The following is a 24561-nucleotide window of genomic DNA, read 5'->3' as shown; positions in this document are numbered from 1 at the left end:
TTAGCATAGGTAGGATGGTAGTCGCTGTGACTCAAAAAAGGAAAAGTTGAGCATAAAATCGAATATTGCATAGAAGACAGGAAAATGTACATTAGGAATGCACCAAAGAAATGCTGAGCTTAAAAGCTACAATCCATCGAAACGATGAGAGAGAAAAATAACTAAAATAGTAAAATCAAAACAGAAACATTTCTCCTTACATTCAGTTACGTGTGGACGAACATGGTAATCGAAGGATATTAAATTTTGTTGTATTTCTTGCCGCCAATATTTCAGATCCCTACCAAAACAGCTCACATCATACACTGTCTGATAGCATCAAGGAGGTCATGGACTCCTTGCTCTCACAGAGCCCCACCCATAACAGTTAATGGTATAGCCCTTTCACCTGATGTATTGTTCCTTTGTGCTGGTAGTACCTGTTGTTCAGTTTAAGTGGCCTCTTGGGACATAATCAAGGAGAGGGAGAACAAAACCACGCCCAGATATTTCAGGTCAGGAAACGACAAGTGACTTCGTTACCTATATCGGAGGACGGACCTACCGAGTTATAAGTGTTGTGAATCAAGACGACGGTATGTCACAACGGGAAGATCTTCACAAAGGAAGGGCTTACAGGATGAAGGCTCCTAACCGGTTGGTCTGCATGCCTGAAGTGTGAGTTAATACAGTACCTCGCTAAAATCAACCAACCTACAACAGTCGCCACCATATGCTCCAAATCTCAAGGGAAAGAAACCGAGTGGCTGACCGTTGGACTGGTTTGTAAGCGTAACGTATCTTTTTGGGAGTGAAGGCCGTGTGAACTGTATAGAAAGCGAGTACGTGACGCGAAGTTGTCTACGCGAATCATCCGCCAAGACAAGTGGCAGTGACGACAGCCCGCATCACAGACAGGCAGGTTGTCTAACAGGGTATATAGTACTCACCTCGTTGGTACACAAGGATTTTATCTAGAGTACATCTAATACCTGCACTATGGAGGTCTGTGTGATCTTCAAAGCTCTCCTGACACGTCTCCTGTTCGCGGCCCACGGTGTCCTGTGTATCTGGAGGACCAGTATCGTGCTGGGGACCAGAAACTTCTGGTTTCTCATGTTGGCCGAAGCCGGGCTGTTCATCGAGACGCTCTTTACGCTGATCGCCAGGAAAGGCAAGGAGTGGAAATGGTCAGTATCTTTACATTTTGCTATAGTATAAGGTACGTTATTTGCCTCTTCATAAATAGATTAATGATCTTTATTTGAACGTTCATGTCTATACGGACTGAATGCAGTTGTGATATTATTACATGAAAGGCTATAGGTAAAAATATCGTTCTCTGTTGTGGAAGCAGGACAACTCGGCCCATTTCCAACTCGGCCCATCGCAAATCTGGTCAACTCGGCCCATTGCGGTAGTCAACTCGGCCCATTGCGGTAGTCAACTCGGCCCTTCGGGGTAGTCAACTCGGCCCAACGCCGTGATCAAGTCGGCCCATAGATTTCCACAAAATAAAACAAAAAAACACCTTCTAAACAACAATCTTTGCTCGGCAGGTATTTAGCGATGAATTCTTCATGCGCTGGCGGGCCTGGTCACGTCGACCCGACTTGGAAATGTGACCCAAGCATAACATACTTTTATTACATGTAGTAACAATGTCTCTTTTTCAGACAACTTCGAACTGTTGACTTACTAGTAATTTGAGTTTTTTGGAGCCCAATACCGCCGGCGCTTGGGCAATCAACGTGATTTTAATAAAGACCGCGTCTTTTTGTCAGACAGCAAAAAAAGAAAACACACGCTGAATTAACTTGAATAAAGATATGTCTGTGAAAATAATTATCGTGTGTTTGTTTGAGTTGGGCCGAGTTGACTAGGGAGATGGGCCGAGTTGACTAGGGAGATGGGCCGAGTTGACTAGGGAAATGGGCCGAGTTGACTGGGCCGAGTTGGTAATGGGCCGAGTTGTCCGACATTCCTCTGTTGTAATAGTGACAATATGGAACAAACAAAACAGCTCAAGCTATACTACCACTAAATCTATAGCGTAATTTTTTTACAGGTTGAACGTATAAAGCTATGCTACCACCAAATCTATAATCTGAACGTCAATAAAAGATTTGTTGCTTTCATGACAGAATTAGTTATTGAAAAAACGGTAACTGTACCAAGTTTTCGGTATCATGTCTTTTCGCCCCCTGACCCGTTCGTCCCCTGGTCCTTTCGTCCTCATCATGGACGTTTCGTCCTCCCATTTAACAACATTTAAACCCTAAATGACTAGTTTTTTATCAGGTATTATTCTATACTTGATTACATATTACTTTAAAAGTATTTTCCGGCAGCTAAAGTGTAAGCCGGCGAAGCACTTGCCGTTTCCAGGCGTGTCATACTTCGACCGAGATAAACTTCCAGTCAGTCTTGGGCATCGGTGAATTTAGCAACACGAATATCTTAGCGTTTTTCAAAATACAGTCCCATACAGTCAATTTTCTTGTCAAAATTTCATTTTATTTCATTCCTCGTGTACAGGACCATGGTGGCCGCTCTGTATTCTACCGACTGTTTGTTTATCACAGCTTACTCCATCGTAACAGCTTTAAAACTGAAACTAGTCAGTTTTTTATTAGAGAGGAAACAAGCCCTGTGCTGTGGCCTATCGAGAAATGTCTTATTAAACCTATGGAATTCCAGCTTTCTATAATGACAATGACAATGAACTTTATTGTATATTCATGCCCAACATGGGCTAAATGCATATGCGCATTAGGTAACATGAAGTAAAAGAAAAGGAACATTGTGCTATATTCCATCAAAATCCACAGAGTCTCTTCTCTCTTCTTGAAACATTTGTAATAATAGTATAGTTATAAAGTTTTAAAAAACTACAAATAATAATAAAACAATATTTTAGTAAGTTTAATCTATCCTAGATCAATTTCTATTGTAACGACACCAATTTAGCCTACGTTGAGATCCCAAGAAAGTATACCTGAAGAAAAGGCCTACATTTCTGTGAAAATATTTCTTGAGTTTTTTTTCCACTAACAATATTACAGCGAGGGAATTTTCTATAACAAGATCAAAAGCAAAAGCTTTCAGAACCAATAGTGTTTGATTCAATTTTCCAAAAGGCTCGCGGAGAATATGCCATCAGATTCATGGTGCCGCACTTCTGATCAGTTTTATGGTTATAGTGAGACACCTCCGTGCATTTAGACGTAAGCCAAGGGAATCGTGATAAGTGGGTATATATTTTTGCTTTTTTTATGTCATGTTTGACATATCTCCTTCTACTGGAGATTGCTGGAATTGAGTTAGCAAATTCAAAATGGGTCGTAAGAAGCTGAAAGTTTTCCTCTGATATAATCTGAGCGTGTTTTATGTGTTTTGCCCTCCCCATAGACGAAAGTTCACTCTCAGAAATACTATGAGATAGCTCTAGAGGTTCCAAAAGTGTGTTAAACATGTGGTTTGCGCACATTCACATTGTTTTGTAATACAACTCCAACTGAACAAACAACACTTAGAGCGAACAATACACCTTAGTGTAAATTGTGTTAAGAAAAAAAACGCACTTCGTTAAAGCCAGTGAAAAAAGGTCTAACTACGACATGACCGTTTTTCACTGACTTCAGCCAGACGTAGTGACATGCATGTCACCGGTGTTTTGCTTGTCCGTATTTTGAAGTAGTCGGTTCTTCATTTTGTTTACTTCGAAGTTGCTTAGAATAGATAACAATGAGTAACGTAATTCAACTTTTTGTGCATTCGTGTATTTGTATTATTGGTGGAAGCTTCTACGTATATGTTTGCTTCTCTTAAGATTTTGAATAAAGAAATAAAAAATAGTAGAGTTACTTATAGCTAGCCTGAGTGTCATCCTGTTTCAGTTCCATGCTGTTTGGCGAAGGCAGAGCCTGGATCTGAAACAGGATGACACTCAGGCTAACTTATAGCTGCATTTCTGCAAACATTGTGGTCAGCGATCCCTGTGAGCGTGTTGTCAGGTACAATGAATTACAGGTGACTTAGTTTTACAGGTGACTTTCATTTATGTCAAGGTCAACTAAAATATGCCTGACTATGTGTGCACAGAAAGTGCTGACGAAATCGGTTTCTTGATCGTAGACGACAGACGCATCGGACAACAGCCAACAACTCTTATAAATGTAGAGATCTCATAAACTGTCAATAAAGTTCCTCATGTTGCCCTTATGTAGATGTTCAGTGGATTAGGGCTTCTATACAAATACACGCATATGCCTCTAGGTTAGGAGAAATTCTCCCCAAAGCGCAAGTAACAAAGACGTCGACCACAACAACATAAACACACAGAAATAAACGAAAAAAAATGTAAAATCATTATATCATTTTGTTCCCAGGTTCTGTCCCAGCGTACTGTTCTTTCTGGGCTGTACCGTGCCCTCCATCTGGTTCTTGGAACTTGACCAGTTGGAGCGACGCCTAGCGGCGAGATCTGAGATGCAGGACGCGTGCAAGAACATGACCGAAAACGTCACAGTGGCGAGCGACTCTCCAGATGCAGTGCAACTGCACTCCATCGGAATCAACGTAAGGCTTTTATTATTACTTACTGTTTGAGACTGAAGTGTTGTCTTCTGTCTTTTAATTTGTTTGCTTATTTGTTTGTTTGACTCGCTCCCCTCTCTACTACTCTCTCTCTCTCTCTCTCTCTCTCTCTCTCTCTCTCTGTGTGTATGTGTGTGTGTGTTTGTTTTTGTGTGTGTGCGTGCGTGCGTGCGTGCGTGTGTCCGTGCGTGCGTGCGTGCCTGCGTGCGTGCGTGCATTTCCGCGATTCACAATGTACACAATGCAGCGTTGCAATACAGTACATCATGTGGGACTGAGAGGGTCACAAAGCAGTATGTGTGTAAACGGGTGGAGCGTGCCATCTCCAATTGCCTTGTCTGTAATCAGGTGAACTCCGCTACCTTTCATCAGTGGCACAGTTATGGCACAGCTATTTCATCGAATGAGCTTAAAGGGCGTCGTTTGTTCTGTTTTTGCAGGCGGCGCTCACGATTGAGAACTGGGTCCTCGCTCTGGAACAGATCCTGGTGTTTCTCCTCATCCTTGGACGATGGCTGCTGCCAAGAGGAGATCTGACACGTGACGAGCTGTCCCAACTCCTATTGGTCTACATCGGCATGGCCGCAGACATTGTAGAACTGTTCGAAGTGTTCGAGGAGGATAATGTGATGTACAACCCCAGGGTGGTGTACTGTGTCCTCGCTCTCTTTTCGTGGAGTCTGCTGCAATTTACAATCGTCTTTACAGCCGTCAAAGCGAGAAAATCGCGTCTTGGCGCGATAAACACCGTCGAAACAGTCGACCACACCATCTCGCGGGATGTCCAAGCATTCAATGGACAAGATCAGCCACCGAAGTGGCACAACGGTCATCACCGGGACTCGGTGTGCCAGCACTGTGGCGCCGCCAGGCGATCAACGGAAGAAGCGCAGAAGAAACGGACGATCTGCGGTTGCTGCCATCCAGACATCTTCGCGATTTCCACCACCATCCTGATGCAGGACGGTCCGTTCTTGGCGTTCCGGCTGTACCTCATCTTCTACGAGCACATCATCACGCAGGGTCTCCTCTTCTTCGTCGGGAAGAACGCGCTGGTCATCGTGCTTCAGCTCTACCGAGTCATCGTCATCTGTACCGAGGAAGAGAAAGAGGACGGCGATGCAGAGGGCAAGGAGTTAACTGACTTTGTAACTATTGTCAAAGATGATAACAGGAATAGCGAAGTGGCAGCTTACGAAAACAGTGGACTGGAGGTCAACGAAACAACTGTTACTGGAGAAAATGCACTTAACTCGCAGTAATACATCATGCACTATATATAGCTAGTGAACACAGGTTTCATTCCTAAGAATACACTTTAGAAAAAGGCACTCTCTCCGTCGTTATTTTTCAAGAACACTTTGGAACTGATAGACACTCTTAAAAGAGACTCTGTCCACTGCTGTTGATGTTCTAGTAGTCCCATATATATGATATACTAGTATATACTAGGGTATGCTGAACTGATTGTAAATACATGTACATATGCTGTCAATGTTTACATTGTTTAGTAGTGCTGGGGATGATGGGATCGCTTGGGACAAAACAAAAATGGCGGACCAGACCGCCATATGGTAAACAAGAAATGAGTTTTTATGTATATAAAACCTTTCAGTACTGTCTACCACTCTTCTCATAGATAGTAGCTGAAAAAAAGCAAAAACCTCCAACGACTGCTTAACCAAAATAGATCATCAGTCTAAACATATATCAAAGTGCGGATTTCATCCCCAAAACACAAGTGCGCGGCTGAGCGAAACTTCACGTTTCCTATGTCTGGATTTGTTTTGATTCTTTATTGCGCTTTGCTCCAACAACTATTTCTAGGGTGTTTCAGCGACTGCAAAAATGTAGATAAAAAATAACACATTTATAGTACAGAGCACTTTTGTATAATATCAGCCTACATATAATCCTATAGTATCTAAGCACATATATTTAGATTTAGGTTAACAAAAATAAAATCTGAATCATTTCTGTGAATAATTGTTCGTTGTAAGAAAAGAGAGCCTTACTACATAAATGTGTAGACATAGATTTGTCGATGTTTCATCATTATAAGATCAAGAATCATTCATATACCAATTTATATCTGATTCAATTCATGTTAGTTGTGACTTGTGCTATCGCACTATGCAACGTTACTAACGTTTTATCCAACGGTATATAATACGTTGAATTCGTTACGTTCATTTTAGGTAATATTGTTATTTGCATACTAGTGTGCCTTATTGACATCAATTAGTTTCACGCTCGCTCCCAAAATTCTGTGAAATCTATTTCAGACAATACAAGTCTCCAATTTTACACACGTTGCCTCATTATGACCTCCAACTCACTGACCCAGACATAATCATGTAAGTCGCCTAAGGACACTCAAACACCGGATCAAGGGTCCAAGCCTCGTTCTACACAAACAATGACATGTTTGAAACAATTGCTTTACAGACGTTCTCTGGTCCAAACATTAACCTGAGTTATGTTTTTACTTAGCTAAATACCCCACAGTGTACCCTATGTTACTACCCCACATGTAAAGGCACAGTAGCTGGTGACTGAACAAGTTCTTCCAGTCTACCTGTGCCCCAACTAACGCTACAAATATCACACCTACTGTGGGTAGTTGGTGATTAGACAAGTTCTTCCAGTTCGCTTACCCGTGTCCAAACTAGCTACACAAATAGCACGCCTACTGTGGAAAAGTGAAACCATTTGTCACTTGTTTGTCACCCGATTTGAGGCAACGCTGGTCTCTTAGGCGATCCGCCGTAGAGAGAGTAAGTCATCACGGTATTGTACAGTTCTACTATCAGCCTTCTTCACAGGTAAACATTGTTATTTTGCCTCACATTTGTCCAATTTCACGGTTCGCGAACCATTAAGCTGCGGGTCCGGGGAGGGAGGGCCTGTGGTGACATTTGCCGTACGATGTAATTTATGACAGCGAGTTAAGAGAATTGTTGAGACAGTCGTGTGCGTGTTGTACAAAATTCAGTTGTCTTGTGGCTGTCGTGGGTCCTCAGCGTCGGTCGGTTCTGTCATAGACTTGCTGGAAAACCTAACGAAGCCATCGATGTTTTGTCCTTGAGAAAGACACTTAAATTTACACTACCTTCTCCACTCCATCCAGGTGTAAAAATGGACTATTGTACCCAAGTTCTCTGTACGTGGCACTGTTAAAATAGGTTATAAAAAACTTGAGTACAGTGCCACGTCGTCCTAGCTTGTCTGTCCAAAGGCAAAATGCAAGCAAAGAATAGAAAGGAAGTGAACAACGTGTATGACCTCTGCTTAAGCTTGAACTGCGGTATGTCATATCTATTTTAAGTTAACCACCCACAAACAGGAAACGGTGGAACGCCCCTTAATACGATAGGTATGATTATATTACGGCAGCAAATATGGAGGGCATTGTTGGAACAGCTGCAGATGTGTCGTACACAATTTAGCTGTCTTGCGACCGAGATGGTTGTCGTCGACCCTTGTTGTCGTCTGGTTCTGCCATAGCCTTGTACGACAGCGCGACAACGAAATCGTACGGCTATTGTTAAACCGCGCCCAAAACAAGGTCATATCTATTCAAACCACCCACACACCGGAAACAGTTGGCACTAGCTAGCACTGCCCGGTACGGCTATTAAAGGTGAAAGTAAGTTTAAATCTTATCCGTTTCCCCAGCTGAGTAGTGACGACCCTGTGCTGATCCCGCTATCCGTATCAAAACGCGCCAGAACTATGGAAACGTGTGTGATCTTCAAGGCCCTCCTCACCAGGCTACTGTTCGGTGCGTTCGGCCTCCTGTGTATCTGGAGGGTGTACACGGTTCGCGGGGCCGCCACATTCTGGCTTCTGATGTTGGCCGAAGCTGGGCTGTTCATCGAGACACTCTTCACACTGATCGCAAGGAAAGGCAAGGAGTGGAAATGGTCAGTATTGAGCTTATAATACATGTTGTACTGGGGAGGGGTGTCAACAAGCGATGGGCCTCACCCGGGCACAGGCGGCCTAAGTCCAATTTCGGGGCGTAAAACCACCAGGGGTATCGTGGCCTTTCCTCAGTTTCACATAATTCTATCTGTAGACGCACCATTTCACATTTGTTAAAGTTTTCTGTCAAAATCACATAAATATCACATTTATACCCCTGGTAATGCAACTATAAACTATAAATCCTGCTAACAATGCATACCAACACTCAAATTATTGTGGTCACTTCTTTGCTGTTTTGAAAGTCACTTTTTGACCTCCCCTCGTGAATGACTTGTATGGCTGTTGAAACGAATGACTCACAAAGCCGTCAGATAAATGTGTGTAAACATGCGATGTGTATATTAAGCCCATATTTTGTTCAATACGTGCTACATTGTAGATAACCAGATATAACGCTGTGTACATCATTAAGCATGCTAGAGAATGCGCTCTTATTGTTGTTGTTCCAGAGTAAAATTACATAATGTCATTTTTCTTTGGGCCTACAGAGTAATGAGCATAGTACATGTATCACGACGTGTTGAGTACATTCAACTGGCAAAACATAAATTCACTTCTCGTTCATTATCATCCCTACACTACAAAGCTGTTACACAGGTTATAAAAAGATTGTAAATTCTCTTTAATTGTGAAAGTGAAACAAACTCCAAGGCTATGTTTTGACATCATTGCGCAATAGGGTTCACCCGGACGTCAAAACGCCTCCGGCCGAAAGCGGGCAATGACCTCGAGTCTCGTGGTGATGTATTGCTCTCGCGAGATTTCCAAAAAAAGTTTTTTTACGGAGATCTATTCAATTAAAGCTAACGCATATGTTATACAAAACAATAAAAGACAAAGTTTATTCAAGGTCGAACGTAGCATTGATGATATCGTCACCCAAGCGTTTTGATTCCCATGGCCAGAATCAATCGAGAAATAGAAAACAGAATTCATTTCAGATAAAATTGATTGATACTTCTGTAACATGGCGAAGCGAAAAAGGTGAACTCTTTCGTATAAACTCTGCCCCTTCGGCCCTGCCGTGTAAACAATAGTCATGCATTTCCCTTTAACATCTACTAACATAATTCCACCAGGGTACATATTTCCCCAGCCTGAAAAGATACGTCCAAACAGATCTCAATCCAACTTCTCCCAGTATAATGCACTACTGTATATCTATACTGTGCATACCTGGGTGGTGCTGCACTAGCTATGTCAAACCCACTGTTTTTCAAAGTGGCGGATTTATGTAACCATGGCGGATTAATGTTAATGGATGTTACCTTGCTGTCCCCAGGTTCTCGCCCTGTGTGCTGTTCTACCTGTGCTGTACCGTTCCCTCTATCTGGTTACTTGAGCTGGACGAGCTGAGACGGCGTCTTGAGGAGAGGTCGGGTATGGAGGAGGCGTGCAGAAATATAACAAGCAACGTCACAAAGGAAGAAATGGACGATATTTTGAATCTGGGATCCATTGGAATTGACGTAAGCCATTTCACATTAAAATAATGTACTAAACATTTTCTTTTCAACGTTTTTGTTACATGAACAGATAGATAAGTTTCACGTAATACCTGTATAATATATGAAACAACAAGCCATGAACGACCCGGCAAAATTTCGTTCTACAGGCGGAGATTATGATCGAGAACTGGGTTGGTGCTCTGGAACAGATTCTTGTCATGCTCCTCGTCATTGGACGATGGTTGCTTCCCAGAGGAGATCTGACACGTGACGAGCTGTCTCAACTCCTATTGGTCTACATTGCCATGGCTGCCGACATCGTGGAGCTCTTCCAAGTGTTTGAAGAGGAGAGGGTGGGGAACAAAAGTCGAGTCGTCTACACGGCGCTCTCCCTCTTCACATGGAGCCTGCTGCAGTTCACCATCGTCCTCACCGCGGTCAGGGCCAGGAAATCCCGCCCGGGTGCGATACACACCACCACCTTGCTGAAGAGTAGTCAAGCAGCTGACGGCCAAGGACAGCAATCAGAAGGCAACGGTGACAGAGCTGGCCAACGCCGCGGCACCATAGAGCGGCTCACTGAACAACTGCAGGAAAGAAATCTGGTCCTCTGCGGCTGTTGCCACCCTGATGTCTTCGCGATGGCCACCACCATCTTCATGCAAGACGGGCCGTTCCTTGCCTTCCGGCTGTACCTGATCCTCTACGAGCGCGTTCTTACGCAGGGCGTTCTCTTCTTCGTCGGGAAGAACACGCTCCTCATCGTGCTGCAGCTCTACCGCATCGCCATCATCTGCACCGGGAAGGAGGAGACAAACAGCCCCGCGGTAGGAAGGGATATGGAGTTAGATGGAGTCATCAAGAGGGACGAAATAAAACAAGGAGAAGTCGCAGCTGCGGAAATCAGTGATGTCCAAGTACAGTCTCCTTAGGGGCGTTCTCTCATGCCACGAACGCTGCTTGTATATGATAGGCAATGACCTTGCAGTACCGGCCTGCGTTCCGTCCTTCTCGCCGTGTTAGCACTGGTTGTAGCAAGGAGGTTATATAGACTATAGCAATCTGAATGTCGCTCTTTTCACAATTACAAAAGAGGTGCAGATCTCGATGTTTTCGCACTTGAATACAGAGCGATTGCAATCCAAACGTACTGTTGATGAAGGTTAGAAATCCAGATGATAAGATATACTAGGTAACAGTTACTCTTGCAAGTAGATAAAAGGATCTATCCAGTTACCTGTAATACTATATTCACAAAGTCTTCAGTGAAATAGAATGGTTAGAAATGAATACAATCGAGGATAGCTAGGACATCTTTTATTCAGTTTGATCACGTATCTGATATTCATATATGTAATCAACTACATAGTAAGCTGTATGTATGTTTCACTTTCCTGTGATTATTTTTCCAAAGCATGGTGCAAAGTGCAGTACGTGCAAGTTAATAAAGGCTATTGAATAATAACGAGGATCATTGATCGTGCATCGCATAATGCTATACAGCACAGACTTTGAAGATTATGTATAAATTGCTATGGCATATTATAAATCATATATAAATCATGTTTAGCACTTATTATACTGTATTGTTAGAATTGCTCCACAATTTTAACGTTAGTGGCTTTTGGTAGAGTTTCAGTGGGATGTTAGATATAAAGTACGACATAAAGTACGACATCTTGCATTAGAGTATGAAGTGTATTATCACACAGAACTGTTGTTGTTGTTTCCCCCTTAGATTATTTTTCCATTGTACCAAACGTAAAGATTCCGATTATAATAACCGACGTCAATGACTATGAAATTCGATGATGGGAAATATGAACTGTTAAGAGCTGTTCATTGAATGATACATTTATATACTTTTATGTTTTTGTAAACGTGATTGACTAACCAATATTGTAACAGATAATGAAAATGTGGCCACTGTCTGAGATGCCAACTTAAACACATGACTGATATTGGCACCACCATGTATGTTGTACAACAACAAGCAAGAAATGTTAAGTTTTGAAAGTTCTAATAAACTGTAAAATAAGAATAACCAACCGTCTACTATGACACAATGTTCTTCAGGTCAATGTTATATACAGGTTTGACGAGAGTGTATGTTTAGATCTCCGAGCAGATGTAGAACGGCAAAATCGTAACGTTTCTCTAGCTTCTGATTTACGGAGCAGCGGACCTTTCTTTCTGGAAGATTTTACCTTTCAACATCCGCTTGGATATTATTAAGATAGGCACTTAACACAAATAGTGGAATAGTGTCAGCGATCTTACTTTAAGGCGATGGAGAAAGAATACAATTTGTACCAGTCTAAACATTGTGTAATACTGTAAATGCAGAATCGTTCGCGGTGGTTTTATGTTTTCATGTTGTTCATTTTTGTCCAATACTGTAGCAGTATGTAACTATAGCGCTGCCGCGAACTTAAAACCACTGCGAACACTCCAATTTCGCCTCATATGCAGCGCGAAATGAAAACCACGCGAACTTAAATGCATTTACAGTATTTGTTTGCACACATGAGCTACTTCGCCTCCAACGGAATGCCCTGTGTCACGACGCCCCCTGGCGGACCTGCGATGAGTGGCTGACAAGGCTGGTTGGGGTCGGTGCTGTCCACTATTTCAACCTCGCAGACTTCGTTCACAAGGACGAGACATCCAGGCGGCGTCATGTACACCCCATGCCTGGAAAGAAATTTGAACAGAAAGATGTTCCAGTTAGAAAGAACTACAAGAATGTACTGTGATTGTGTGAAAACTTGTCTGAAATTTAGTAAAGCGAAGTCGAGCTTATGCCCTAAAGCCCCCGTCACAAATAAGAAACTCAGCTCGGCCGACGTGTTGACGAGCTTCAAATGTGCGTTTTCGGCCGAAGTACGGCCGACGTTCTGTCGATTACGCGGGCTTCGGGCGATTTTCAGAAATAAAAGTTGAGCAAAATATTGCCCTTTTACAAGGTTCGTCGTTTCTGACTTCGTTCGTGTCCAAGAAAGGGTATCATCTCATGGGGGATTTTTAGTTTTCATTGTTCGACGGACGTCACCCGAGATTTTCATTTCAAAATACGGTCGACGCTCGGGCGATTTTGAAATTCGGCGAGCTTCGGGCGATCTACAAAGTCGGCCGATGCTCGCATGAATTGTGACGCCGGCTTAACAGCCATTCTTTCAGCGACATGTTACCATGTTTGCCCACCGCTTCTGTAAAAATAAGCCTCAATATTTGTATTGGGGAATCTCGTCTTTGTATTCGGGTGTGCCTACCACTCTATCTTCGCGGCCATGGACTGAGTTGCAAGGCCTTATCACAGGGGTCTGTAATGGCAGACTTTATTCGCCTCGGTGACCTCAATACAACAGAAATTGCCCAGTTGCGGCCGCAGGAGTGCTAAGTTTTGAACTACTCACAGCGATAAGGAGCCCTACTCTTATCCGTAATGTAACTAGTGTTTTGTTTTCTAACGTGCTAGTGGCTCTCATCAATCACGTTACTCTCATCTCAACTTAAAAGAGAGAGAATATGCTCATTACTCACGTATAACATTCCAAGCCATAGCTGGTACAGGTACAGTGCATACAGCAGGCCGTGGTCCAGGTACTGCCGAGTAGGACCTGATGCCCGTTCCACTCGCAGTACCTCCGTACCACGGTTCTCTCGTGGTCCTTTGTGCCGTACCTGCAAAGGTACAGGTTTTTCGATAACGTACACGCTTAAAACTTTCGTCACTTTACGCTGTAGTAAATGATGGTGACATTGGTAAGTGTATGTGCACGGGATATCACTGTTAACAAGCTATACAACAGAAATCATTTGTAAAACCGAGAAGTATTTAGATTCCCATGCCCTTTTTCTCCGTATGTTATCCAAGTCTTGATATGACCCCAAAGTCAGTAAAACCTAGAATTATTTGCTTTAAAGGTTTCCGTACACTTTTACGATGTATATTTTTTCTATTGAGGGAAGAGGTTCCCTCAGTTTGAAATTTTAAAAAACTTTTGACGCAAATCCATGAAATGTGTGTTGGCACTAGGACACCCCCTTGATCATTTACTTCCGCCATGTTGCTATTAGACACATGCGTACGGCTTTAATTTGAAGAAAATAAGATGAAACTTACCGAATCGTCATCTCCTTTGTCTTGGATAGGAACGCCGCGCCGTGGAGAAGACTGGCCGCAGCGAGCAGAGAAAGAACAGTCAGAAACATGGCCGCCATGGTAGGTCTCCAACGTTAACTGAGGATTTCAGCACGACTGCCCGGGCCTTTATCTGGAACAGAGAGAAGAAGTCGTGATATGCCGTGTTTGTTCTCGTGAGGACGTGTGGACAAAGGGAAGGTGAAATCACCATGGTAATCAAGGAGAAGACGTGAGCACGTCGAAGAGCACTGCTGGACGTCTCTTTCATGTGGGTCAGATTTAGACATCCACCTTCTATCTCGATTCTTTTGTCAAGATACGTACTCAAGATGATATTAGCATTTTGGTGGCTTCGAAATTCATAGATTAAACCATTGGTACAGCATGCGTAACTAATCTGTTTATATACGGCGAACTTTGATTGTTTAATTCAAACAAATTTAGCAAAGGAGAGGTCACGAAGATACATGTACTGTATCTAGAAAAATGAGTGACGTACAACTTACATGCCTTCGAATGTCCTAAGAAATGGTATAACGTTACCACAAAAGTTAAGTTTTGACATCAACTTTTGGTCGAGATTGTAAGGAGTTTTTCATTCCTCAATGCATTTATTGCCATGCATTTATGCATCATACTTTTATGGGGAGCAAACATGCCATACAAATTATTGTATCTAGATATTCTATATAATGCTATATGCAAATTTTGCATTATCTACTTCTGTCTTAAGTGTGCATTGTAGTGTTTTGATTTTTTTTCAAATTTGGAAGACAGCGAAGATTATCCCATAATCTATGACTATGACTACGGGTTCCATACTTCGTTTACACACTCTGCGAGTCTTTCAGATTTAGCTGTGGCACAAATGTCAACGTTTCTATGTCGAGCTCTAACCGTGACGTATCCACTTGACCCAGTTGACAGAAATAGTTGACCACAGATCGACCTTTTGGATGTTCTTATCGACTACTTCGTTGCTATGATACGGCACTGACTGTTGATGGGAGGTGCGGTGGGACATAGACTATCCATTGGAACATATTGTGAAACTACCAAAATCGATACCTTCAAAAACACACTTTCCACAACTGTTTGTCACATTTGTCAATAGCAAATAGGAACAATAAGGAACTTGATTCCAGCATTTTGAAAATGTACCGCCAAAATATTAATATGACACCAGGATTTCACCCCCTCCCGGTACCAATGTGTCCGTCCATGCCGATTCCTAACATGACAGGGCGATCTCATCAAGGGGGGAGTTACCGGGGAAACATGCATGGCGAAAGTCACGCTAGATTAAAGGAAAACGTCAACTGATTTATTATCAGAGATAGCAGATTTCACCCAAAACGGTAAGCACCATTTAGCAAAACATACCGCGAAACTACGTATACACATCATACACACACGCAAACTCACACACACACACACACATTGCATGTTGTTGTTGTTTTCATTTTAAAAACCATTGTGTTACGCTGTAGTGCACTAGTTTCCATATGAATTCTACATACTCCATTGGAAAAATGTCGAATCTTTTTAATCTCATTCGTCTTACTCAGGTCCGGGCCATCAGAACAAAAGTAACCGTACCGATGAATACATCTGCGTTGCCTGTCTGCCTTGTTATAAACCAATTGCAACATGATGCACTTCATATATTGGCAAACACATATTTGTCTTTATCATGAAATTTACGTTACGATCCAAAGCTGAAACGTGCAACCATGTACGTAGACATGCATATTGAAAGAAAGCCCAAATGAGGAGCTTAGAAAGCGTGATTCTAAGAATTCAGCTGAGGCGATCCTTATTTGGGTATCGTTCGAGAGCCGGGTTTTGATAAGAGTTTGAATAATATCATAGTATCGGCGTGGGCGCACACATGTTTCATGTGCTTCTAGATTAGTCTGGTTTTGTGTTGTTCACTAAGGTCGCAGGACCTTACACGAAACCCTTGCTTCGTAGCTCAAAAATCATAATAGCAGTAAACACGTACATTTCAGGATGTTCTGCTGCGAGTCAACAAACTAAGGTAGGAGTATTTCTAGTCATCATATCTCCTTCCCATAGATCATATCTCTGATAATTCTTGGATCCTATCGCCCTGGTTCGCCCTGGTTTGATTGTAATATTGTGCAAGATGCTAGTAACAGTTACTCACTTACAGCAACTGGATAAATTTGACTTAAAGTAGGGCCCGAAAATTGGATTTTGAAAGTCAATTTACTAGTTTAGTCATTTCTATACATGGCTAGTTCAAACAACACTATCACAATGTATATCAACATCCCTGATATCATGATGCAAAATATGACATCGGTGTGATGTGATGAGAACTCACTGAAAATCGTCGCGTAGGCTCGCGAAACTAAGGGGATCCTTGCACGGCTCGTTTTTGAGCGGTTTTGAAATGCTTAAAGTGTGAAGTTGTTACGCAAATGTGCTAAATAGTGTTAATAAAATTAATGTCACTACCATAAAGATTTCAGCATTTTTTTCCATTTTTTGGGGCCCTATTATTGCTTTGTTTGCCTTTAATTTATCTACTCATTCTCATGTTAAAGGCTATTGAGATGTGTAATTTGATATTTGGCAATTTGATATTGATATGATATTGTACAAATTTCGAGAATTTTCAAATAGTCTATTCCATTCGAGACAGTGGTATGATTCTGGCTATTTGCAAACAATGTATGTATATATAGATGTTTTCAATATCACAATACAATTTTATTAGTAGCGTTGCCTACATGTTAGATATTCCTATATATATATATAAAAGAAAAGTTGCTCAAAGCTATTTGTCGAATATTCTCATATTCTAGGCTAGAAAAGACTGATTCATTTCTCGCCACTCACTTACTTTGTCCATATATTCGTTACCTTCGCCGAGAAGGTTGTTTTCGATAGTGTGTGTTTTGGCTTAGTTTGTTTGCGATTAAAACAACGTGACTTAAGAAGCTATGGATAGATTATTATGATATTTGATATGTGGGTAGATGTTGGTAAAACATGAGGACGAGTCTGATCATGGCCCCCTTTCGGTTAGACGTAGGAATGGCGACGACTCCCTCGTCAGAACAAGAGGACACAAAGGGGGTGCACGTTGGCGTCAAGAAACTGAGCTCAGGGCGTCAGCAGGAGGTTAACGCGGACGAGGAGAAAGGGGAAGATGTAGATGTCCCAAAGATGAGCTCAGAACGTCAACCTTCCGTGCCCAATGATTACACGCCAGTTCCAACGCGTGGTCAAAATACCCGTGAAGTAAAAGAAGGGGCATCTCGCCCCATCGCTAAAATCCGAAGCAAGGCTGCCAACCGTGGAAAGCATGCCTATGACCACACAATCGTCGGCAAACAGACGGGCGCTAGCCCGTCTGGTTCCGCTCCTAAGCCTGCGCCTCGGTACCTTCACGTGGGAGACCACGTAGTAATGTGTTCTGGGTATGAACCAGAAGATGATTACGGATACCGAGAGCCCAAAGAGGTCAACAAAGGGTACGAGGAAGACCATTGCTCCCACGACTACGACAATCCAGAGGAAGTTTACGTGTCCAGAGAGCCAGAATCAGTAAGCAACGCGTTTGAAGAGGAATCTTGCTCTCACGACTACGACAGAACGGAGGATGTTTACGGGTACAAAGATCCCAAAGAAGTGAACTTTGTATACATGGCTAAAGGTACGTCTACATACGCGATAGACTATGGCACATAAATTCATTAGATATTGCTGCAAACTGAAATATTTCCACGGTGCATTGTGGTCATGATGAATACTGCAACTACATTCATTTTGTCAAATATTTTTTCCATAGTTCTTTTCCTGGAAAATTGAACGAATGTATACATTTGAATGTCAGGATGAATTTGGTTCCACATTGATATCATGCAATGTTTTCGAAAATAGAATGAAATGTGTCTAGAGCCACGATCTCTGTTAACGTTTTATCTATAAAGCAATGACTCATATGATATGAAGCCTAGGTGCAACGCACTTCAATACTGTTGAATTCAGTTACTGTGTAGATAAACAAGAAGACATTGAAATACATTAGGCTACACCAAGTAATTTTTATGGATGACGTCCGCGCGCGCATTGATTTTGGTCTGTTCCCAGAAGAAGAAAAAAAACAAGAAATTCCGCTTCCTGTAACTATGACCAAAGAGTTACGACAGTGCCGCAAATCAATGGGATATGGAAAGAAACAGGACAGGACAACAACTGCTGTTCAACTTCAACTGATTTATTAAAATTATTGCTGTTTTCATGATGAATGAAATAATTGTTAGTTGTTACACTTCTCTCATTCAATTTGTGTCCTAACATGTGTCGTCGACTATTATATTTCAAATCTAGGCATCTTGTTTTTTCGGCCCTTCTTGTTTTTTTGGGTTTTTTTCGCGCTCTCGCATTAGATTCAGGGTCTCCAAAGGACGTCATCCATAAAAATTACTTGGTGCAGCCTTATGCAAAAACAGTGCCAGCTGCAGTAAAGGTTCCGGCTATTGGTTATATCTAAGCTGGATTTTATTGCCAATGTTGGTTTTTCGCTTACTTGATCATGAGTTTCAGCATCTTTATTTTATTGCCATCATGATTTTCAAAAATGTTTTAATAAAATTTTCCTTCATTCCTGCTTTATCTAAGAACGTGTCGCGGAAAAATGGAGCGAATTCAAATCTAGCAAGGTTTGCTGGCTGGCAATGGGCTTCGGACTTTTGGCCGTAGCGTCAGTCGTCGTGATCATCGCTAGCATCTCGGCAACTCATATCACCCCCGCTAGGAGCTCGAGGGTAAGCTTTTAAGTCTTGTTTACTGGGGCCGAGTGGCCAGAACACTAGCCTCCGTTGCAGACTTCGCCGGGCTTTCTTGTTTTTCAACTCAGGTGTGGGCAAAGGCAACCAGAACCCAGCAAGTAATCAGAAATTACTGCGTGTAAAAAGAATTGGGGTCTGCAACGAGGCTACTATTGGTAGCAGATGCTTATTAATCACATAATGTGACCTTTTTTTACTAGTTGAGTATTATTTACCGTAAGGCACCATTCCACTAGACGGCGATTGCTCTGCGACCTCGCTACGACCTAAATTGGGGTTGTGTAATCCTTTACTTCATAACTGGAATATCACGCAAAACGTAGAAGCTTGACTGAAACGACAACAAAACACACAAATAGTCCAAAGATTCGTTCTCTTATCTATGTAAATGAAATTCAACGAGCGTTCCGTTAAACGTTTAGGTCGCAGCGAGGTCGCCACCCTAGTTGAATTGGGGTAGTACGGATATTCAAAAATTGTTTTCTTGTCGGTAGGTGGCACTTGATCGAAAGTTGCAACAAAATGGCACGATGATCCTGGAAGCCAGTACCCCATGGAAGACGACATTCTATGAAGAAAACAACTCGGCATTTGACGAGTTCATAGTCATCGACTCGACTCCAACCTATTTGCCATTTACGAACAACACTGTGACCGCCGATACTTTGCCAATGACAGTCACAATTCTGTCAACCATGGGTAAGTAATGTTGGTTTGAGTTTATCTAGATCCTTTAGCCCCCTGAATTGTGTCTGTGGCTAGCTATTGTTGCGATACTCTTTCTAAAACGCTAACAATGGCTTACGGCATATTTTCCCAGGCCTGAATGAGTGTATCAAAAACCCTTGCCAACATGGACACTGTGTGAACAAAGATGGCGGATACAAATGTACCTGCTCACCTGGATGGACTGGACTGAACTGTCAGCAAGGTGAGCTTTATCTATCAATGTGGAGAAATGCCTTACCTTTCTGTTCGTCTTTGCCATTAATGTCTCGATATATGATAAACACAATATCTATTTTCGTTTTCACATATTGATGAATGTTCAAGGAACCCTTGAAGTTGCGTGAACAAAGATGGTGGATACAAATGTACTTGCTCACCTGGATGTTCGCGATTCACAATCAGCACGAATTATAGACGTACATTTTGAAATCAGTCTGACATTAACGTTTCTTTCAACATAGACATGGTAATAAATGTTGTTCTATCTTCTGTCATTATGTAGATATCAATGAGTGTAACGGACCCTCAACGCCTTGTCAACATGGACGCTGTGTGAACAAAGATGGCGGATACAAATGTAAATGCTCACAAGGATGGACTGGACAGAACTGTCTGCATGGTGAGTTCAAGTATTTTCCCAAAGCAATTAAGATATAACGCCAATGTGGTTGTCCTTTTTTCTTATTAAAATGCCCTTTTGAATGTCCAGCATTTGTATGCGCATATAATCAGTTCACAGTTACTGAATTGCTTCACCTAAACATTACCCGTGATTAAACAGACATCAATGAGTGCAGCGGAGCACCTTGCCTACATGGACGCTGTGTGAACAAAGATGGCGGATATGAATGTACCTGCTCGCCTGGATGGACTGGACAGAACTGTCAGCAAGGTGAGTTTTTTTCCTTTCTTGTTGTCGTTCCCTTCCAATGTTTTCACGCATTGCACGTCAATTTCCGTCAAATAATAATAATAATAATAATAATAATAACTTTATTGCTCAACAATTGTACAAGGTACAGAGTATGGCATTCACTGGTACATAGATAACATTCTACTAGGCTAATCCGTCTATCTTATACAATATGGTGTACTAGTCTATCTTATACAATATGGTGTAGTAGTATGGGATGACAATGGGATTTTACAATTATTGGAGGAGTTTCTTACGTCTAGACATTCTTTGATATATTTCCCAATGTATACCATGCATGGGTTGTCACATGTCATTATGTACTTAAATTTGCTATTTAAGTCCATTGAGATAAATCCTGGTAAGTCCAACGATAGCATTGAGTATAGTGAATTACGTAAATCAAAATATTTGGGACATACAATCAAAAAGTGATCAAATGAGCACACTGGTTTGTGTCTTGTTTTAAATCTTTATTTTTGCAATCAACTTCCTTTGTAATAGATTTTGTTTCATTTTATGTCATTACGTAGATATCAATGAATGTAACGGACGCCTTAAGCTTTGTCAGCATAGAGGCTGTGTGAACAAAGATGGCGGATTCAAATGTACATGTAGGTAAGAATGGACTGGAAGTTCAATTTTACCTCGAAATCTTCTGTATGAGGAACAGATCTGTTTTTCCCCCATAATCACACAGACATCAATAAACCATGTCGACATGGACGTTGTGTGAACAAAGATGGCGGCTACAAATGTACCTGCTCACCGGGATGGACTGGACAGAACTGTCAACAAGGTAAGTCCTTTTCATATACTCACCAACTCGAAGTTCATTATTATCTTTAAATTTTCTGTCTAAGTAACAATGTGTGTTTGCTTTTTCTGCATATTCATACAGACATAGATGAGTGCGACAGCAAACCATGTCGACATGGACGTTGTGTGAACAAAGATGGCGGATACAAATGTACCTGCTCACCTGGATGGACTGGACTGAACTGTCAGCAAGGTGAGTTTTATTTATCAATGTGGAGAAATGCCTTACCTTTCTGGTCGTCTTTGCCATTAATGTCTCGTTATATGATAAACACAATATCAATTTTCGTTCTCACATATTGATGAATGTTCAAGGAACCCTTGCCAATATTGAAGTTGCGTGAACAAAGATGGTGTATACAAAATTAATATACCTGCTCGCCTGGATGGTCACGATTCGCAATCAGCAAGAATTATAGAAGTACATTTCGAAATCAGCCTGACATTGACGTTTCTTTCAACAAAGACATGGTAATAAATGTTGTTCCATCTTCTGTCATTATGTAGATATCAATGAATGTAACTGACCCTCTAAGCCTTGTCATCAACTTCCTTTGTAATAGATTTTGTTACCTTCGCCGGGAATGTATGCATTCGCGGTAAGGTTATGTTATCGGTTACGCCAGCTGTAAAGTGGGTCCGTATGTATGTCGAGATCATAAGTCGAGAGAACTTTGACGGATCTTGCTGATTTTTGGTAGGTAAGTGGCGGTTGTGGGAACGAAGGTTAAGTTCGAAAATGGTTAACCTTGCGTTTTCCTAAAGTGCTCCAGTGGACTTTTTTTGTTAGTGTGTTTGTATGTAGACAACATAACTCGACGTATTGATGATGGATCTGCATGGTTTTTGGTGGGTACGTAGAGATTGGGAAAACAAAGATCAAGTTCAAAAATGGGTCACCTGGCATTTTCCTGCGGTACTGCAGTGGGCTGTTTATGTATGCGTGTTTCTTTGTTGACAGGATAACTCGAGAAGCTGTTGATGGTTGTGCATAATATTTAGTGAATAGGTAGATTTATTAAAGGGGAAGGTCAAGTTCGATGATGGGCCTCCTAGCGGGTACTTTGGGTACTGCAGTGTAGCTTCAAAGTTTGAGGTCGAATTTTCTGCAAGTGCTACAATCATGATTTTTGTGTGGTAGATAGTCCATGCCACATGAAGTAAGTTGTGCACGTTTGGGCCCTCTAGCGGCTTGTTTGAAGCTGCAGCGGGTGTTTTTAATTTATTTGTTTTGACCTTTGGACATGAATAACTAGACTTATGGTCAACGGATCGTCTTGATTTATGGTATGTAGATAGCTCGATTAATGATTTACATAATTGAATATTCATTATGTAAATCAGGAGCTAATTTGCATAATTAGCAAGGAAAGTTTATAAATCTGCTGCCTTTCAAAATAGGACTCTCAAACATGTGACATATATAGCTTAAAAAGAGAGAGGTATCGATAGATACCAATAAAGCTAATAGCTACCAATGTTGCATAATTAATGAGAAAATACTAATTGAAAATACCACAGTAAATGATTGGAATTTCATTCTTGTATCATTAGGAAGCTAAGTAAAGGTGAACAATATCAGACAAAAATCATGCATGACAAGGCCTCATTAACATAATTTATAAGGAAATGTCTACAATTCCCTTTCAATTTGCTATTTTTAAGTCTATTTATTCAGGTTAAATTGCACTGACAGGTGACCTAGTTTACTGGAGCAGGCTCCCTGTGAGACGTCCCTGGAGGACACATGTGATACTTTACTTGCCTGGTGCAGGGCTCTGTTTTGGGGTCAGGGAGGTCACACGGGCTTACGATCTATTAAACGCTCTCCCTGTTGGAAGGTATAGGTTTGATAAAAACTGATTGATATGTCGACTATGAAAATATGGGCATAATTGAAGCAAATACATTGCCAACAAATTGCCTTATTTTCTGTAGTAAAGATAAAAGTTATGATACCAATTAAGCAAAAATATTCTTACAGTGATTATTTTTATAACTCTTGGGAGAACTCGTGTAGGTATAGGTATGGGTTTGTTTTAAACTTTGAAAGAGAATACTAGTAACTCAAGAAGGTGATGACGGATCGTCATGATTTGTAGGGATGTACATAGTTTGAGTGATGATTTACATGATCGTATAAGAATCATGCAAATCAGGATCTGTGATGTGAAAAAGTATACAAACCCTTGCATTCCATTGTAGTCAAACACGTGACATGTAACCGAGAAAGAGAGGAATATTGATAGATATCAATTATGCAAACGAATACCTAATTTGCATAATTTATGACAAAATACTATAATTCCAGAGTGGTAAATGATGGGATTTCATTCTTGTGGCGTTTGGGAGATAATCAAATGTGGACGTTATCAGACATAAATCATGATGGCCTCATTTACATAATATATGAGGAAATGCTACAATGGCCCTCTTTTCTAAGATTTTACTTTAATGCTGTGTTTTGTGTAGAGAAAAGGATCACTTGAAATTCATGCAATCGAGGACCTTATTCACATACTGAGTGATAAGCATTCACTCGAAAAGGCTAACATCAGTCGGCGAAGGTATGAGGTCGTGGAACTCTAGTTTCATTTGATGTCATTACGTAGATATCAATGAATGTAACGGACGCCTTAAGCTTTGTCAGCATAGAGGCTGTGTGAACAAAGATGGCGGATTCAAATGCACATGTAGGCAAGGATGGACTGGAAGTTCAATTTTACTTCGAAATTTTCTGTATGAGGAACAGATCTGTTTTCCCACCATAATCACACAGACATAGATGAGTGCATCAACAAACCATGCCTACGTGGACGCTGTGTGAACAAAGATGGCGGATATGAATGTACCTGCTCGTCTGGATGGACTGGACGGAACTGTCAACAAGGTAAGTCCTTTTCATATACTCACCAACTCGAAGTTCATTATTATCTTTAGATTTTCTGTCTAAGTAACAATCTGCGTTTGTTTTTCCTGCATATTCACACAGACATAGATGAGTGCGTCAGCAAACCATGTCGACATGGACGTTGTGCGAACAAAGATGGTGAATACAAATGTACCTGCTCACCTGGATGGATTGAACAGAACTGTCAGCATGGTGAGCTA

General features: G+C 41.5%; 4 protein-coding genes and 1 long non-coding RNA gene across 7 annotated transcripts; 4 read left to right on the top strand and 1 right to left on the bottom strand.

The window, feature by feature from the left end:
* The first annotated feature begins 372 nt into the window (after positions 1-372).
* LOC136442882 (transmembrane protein 26-like) lies at positions 373-6885 on the top strand. The gene is made up of 3 exons (XM_066439892.1): positions 373-1169; positions 4371-4560; positions 5019-6885. Exons 1-3 carry the CDS (start codon positions 979-981, stop codon positions 5838-5840), a joined length of 1203 nt encoding a protein of 400 aa, XP_066295989.1. The 5' UTR covers positions 373-978; the 3' UTR covers positions 5841-6885.
* Positions 6886-7005: 120 nt separating this feature from the next.
* On the top strand, positions 7006-12054 carry LOC136442884 (transmembrane protein 26-like). Of its 3 annotated transcripts, none has more exons than XM_066439898.1 (4): positions 7006-7355; positions 8257-8504; positions 9851-10037; positions 10184-12054. In XM_066439898.1, exons 2-4 carry the CDS (start codon positions 8314-8316, stop codon positions 10946-10948), a joined length of 1143 nt encoding a protein of 380 aa, XP_066295995.1. In that variant the 5' UTR covers positions 7006-7355; positions 8257-8313; the 3' UTR covers positions 10949-12054. The 3 variants fall into 3 exon arrangements, with proteins under 3 accessions (XP_066295995.1, XP_066295993.1, XP_066295994.1); XM_066439896.1 differs by having other exon boundaries at positions 7006-7403; XM_066439897.1 differs by lacking the exon at positions 7006-7355 and having other exon boundaries at positions 7458-8504.
* Positions 11317-14378, bottom strand: LOC136442893 (beta-microseminoprotein E1-like). The gene is made up of 3 exons (XM_066439911.1): positions 14143-14378; positions 13560-13700; positions 11317-12710 (listed from the first exon to the last, which is right to left on the bottom strand). The coding sequence occupies exons 1-3, from the start codon at positions 14238-14240 to the stop codon at positions 12548-12550; spliced, it is 402 nt and encodes a 133-aa protein (XP_066296008.1). The 5' UTR covers positions 14241-14378; the 3' UTR covers positions 11317-12547.
* A 2851-nt stretch (positions 14379-17229) lies between these two features.
* LOC136443899 (uncharacterized) lies at positions 17230-21207 on the top strand. Its single transcript, XM_066441273.1, has 7 exons — positions 17230-17851; positions 18820-18965; positions 19484-19688; positions 19810-19920; positions 20221-20337; positions 20500-20610; positions 21203-21207. The coding sequence occupies exons 1-7, from the start codon at positions 17230-17232 to the stop codon at positions 21205-21207; spliced, it is 1317 nt and encodes a 438-aa protein (XP_066297370.1).
* A 324-nt stretch (positions 21208-21531) lies between these two features.
* Positions 21532-24553, top strand: LOC136442901 (uncharacterized). Its single transcript, XR_010757066.1, has 3 exons — positions 21532-21643; positions 24230-24340; positions 24443-24553. It is a non-coding gene; the product is annotated as an uncharacterized lncRNA (long non-coding RNA).
* Positions 24554-24561: the final 8 nt, after the last annotated feature.

This window comes from Branchiostoma lanceolatum, chromosome 10 (assembly GCF_035083965.1).
Source record: "Branchiostoma lanceolatum isolate klBraLanc5 chromosome 10, klBraLanc5.hap2, whole genome shotgun sequence".
Lineage (NCBI taxonomy): Eukaryota > Metazoa > Chordata > Leptocardii > Amphioxiformes > Branchiostomatidae > Branchiostoma > Branchiostoma lanceolatum.
The sequence above is the reverse complement of the archived record's forward strand: the minus strand, read 5'-3'. Positions and strand labels throughout refer to the sequence as shown.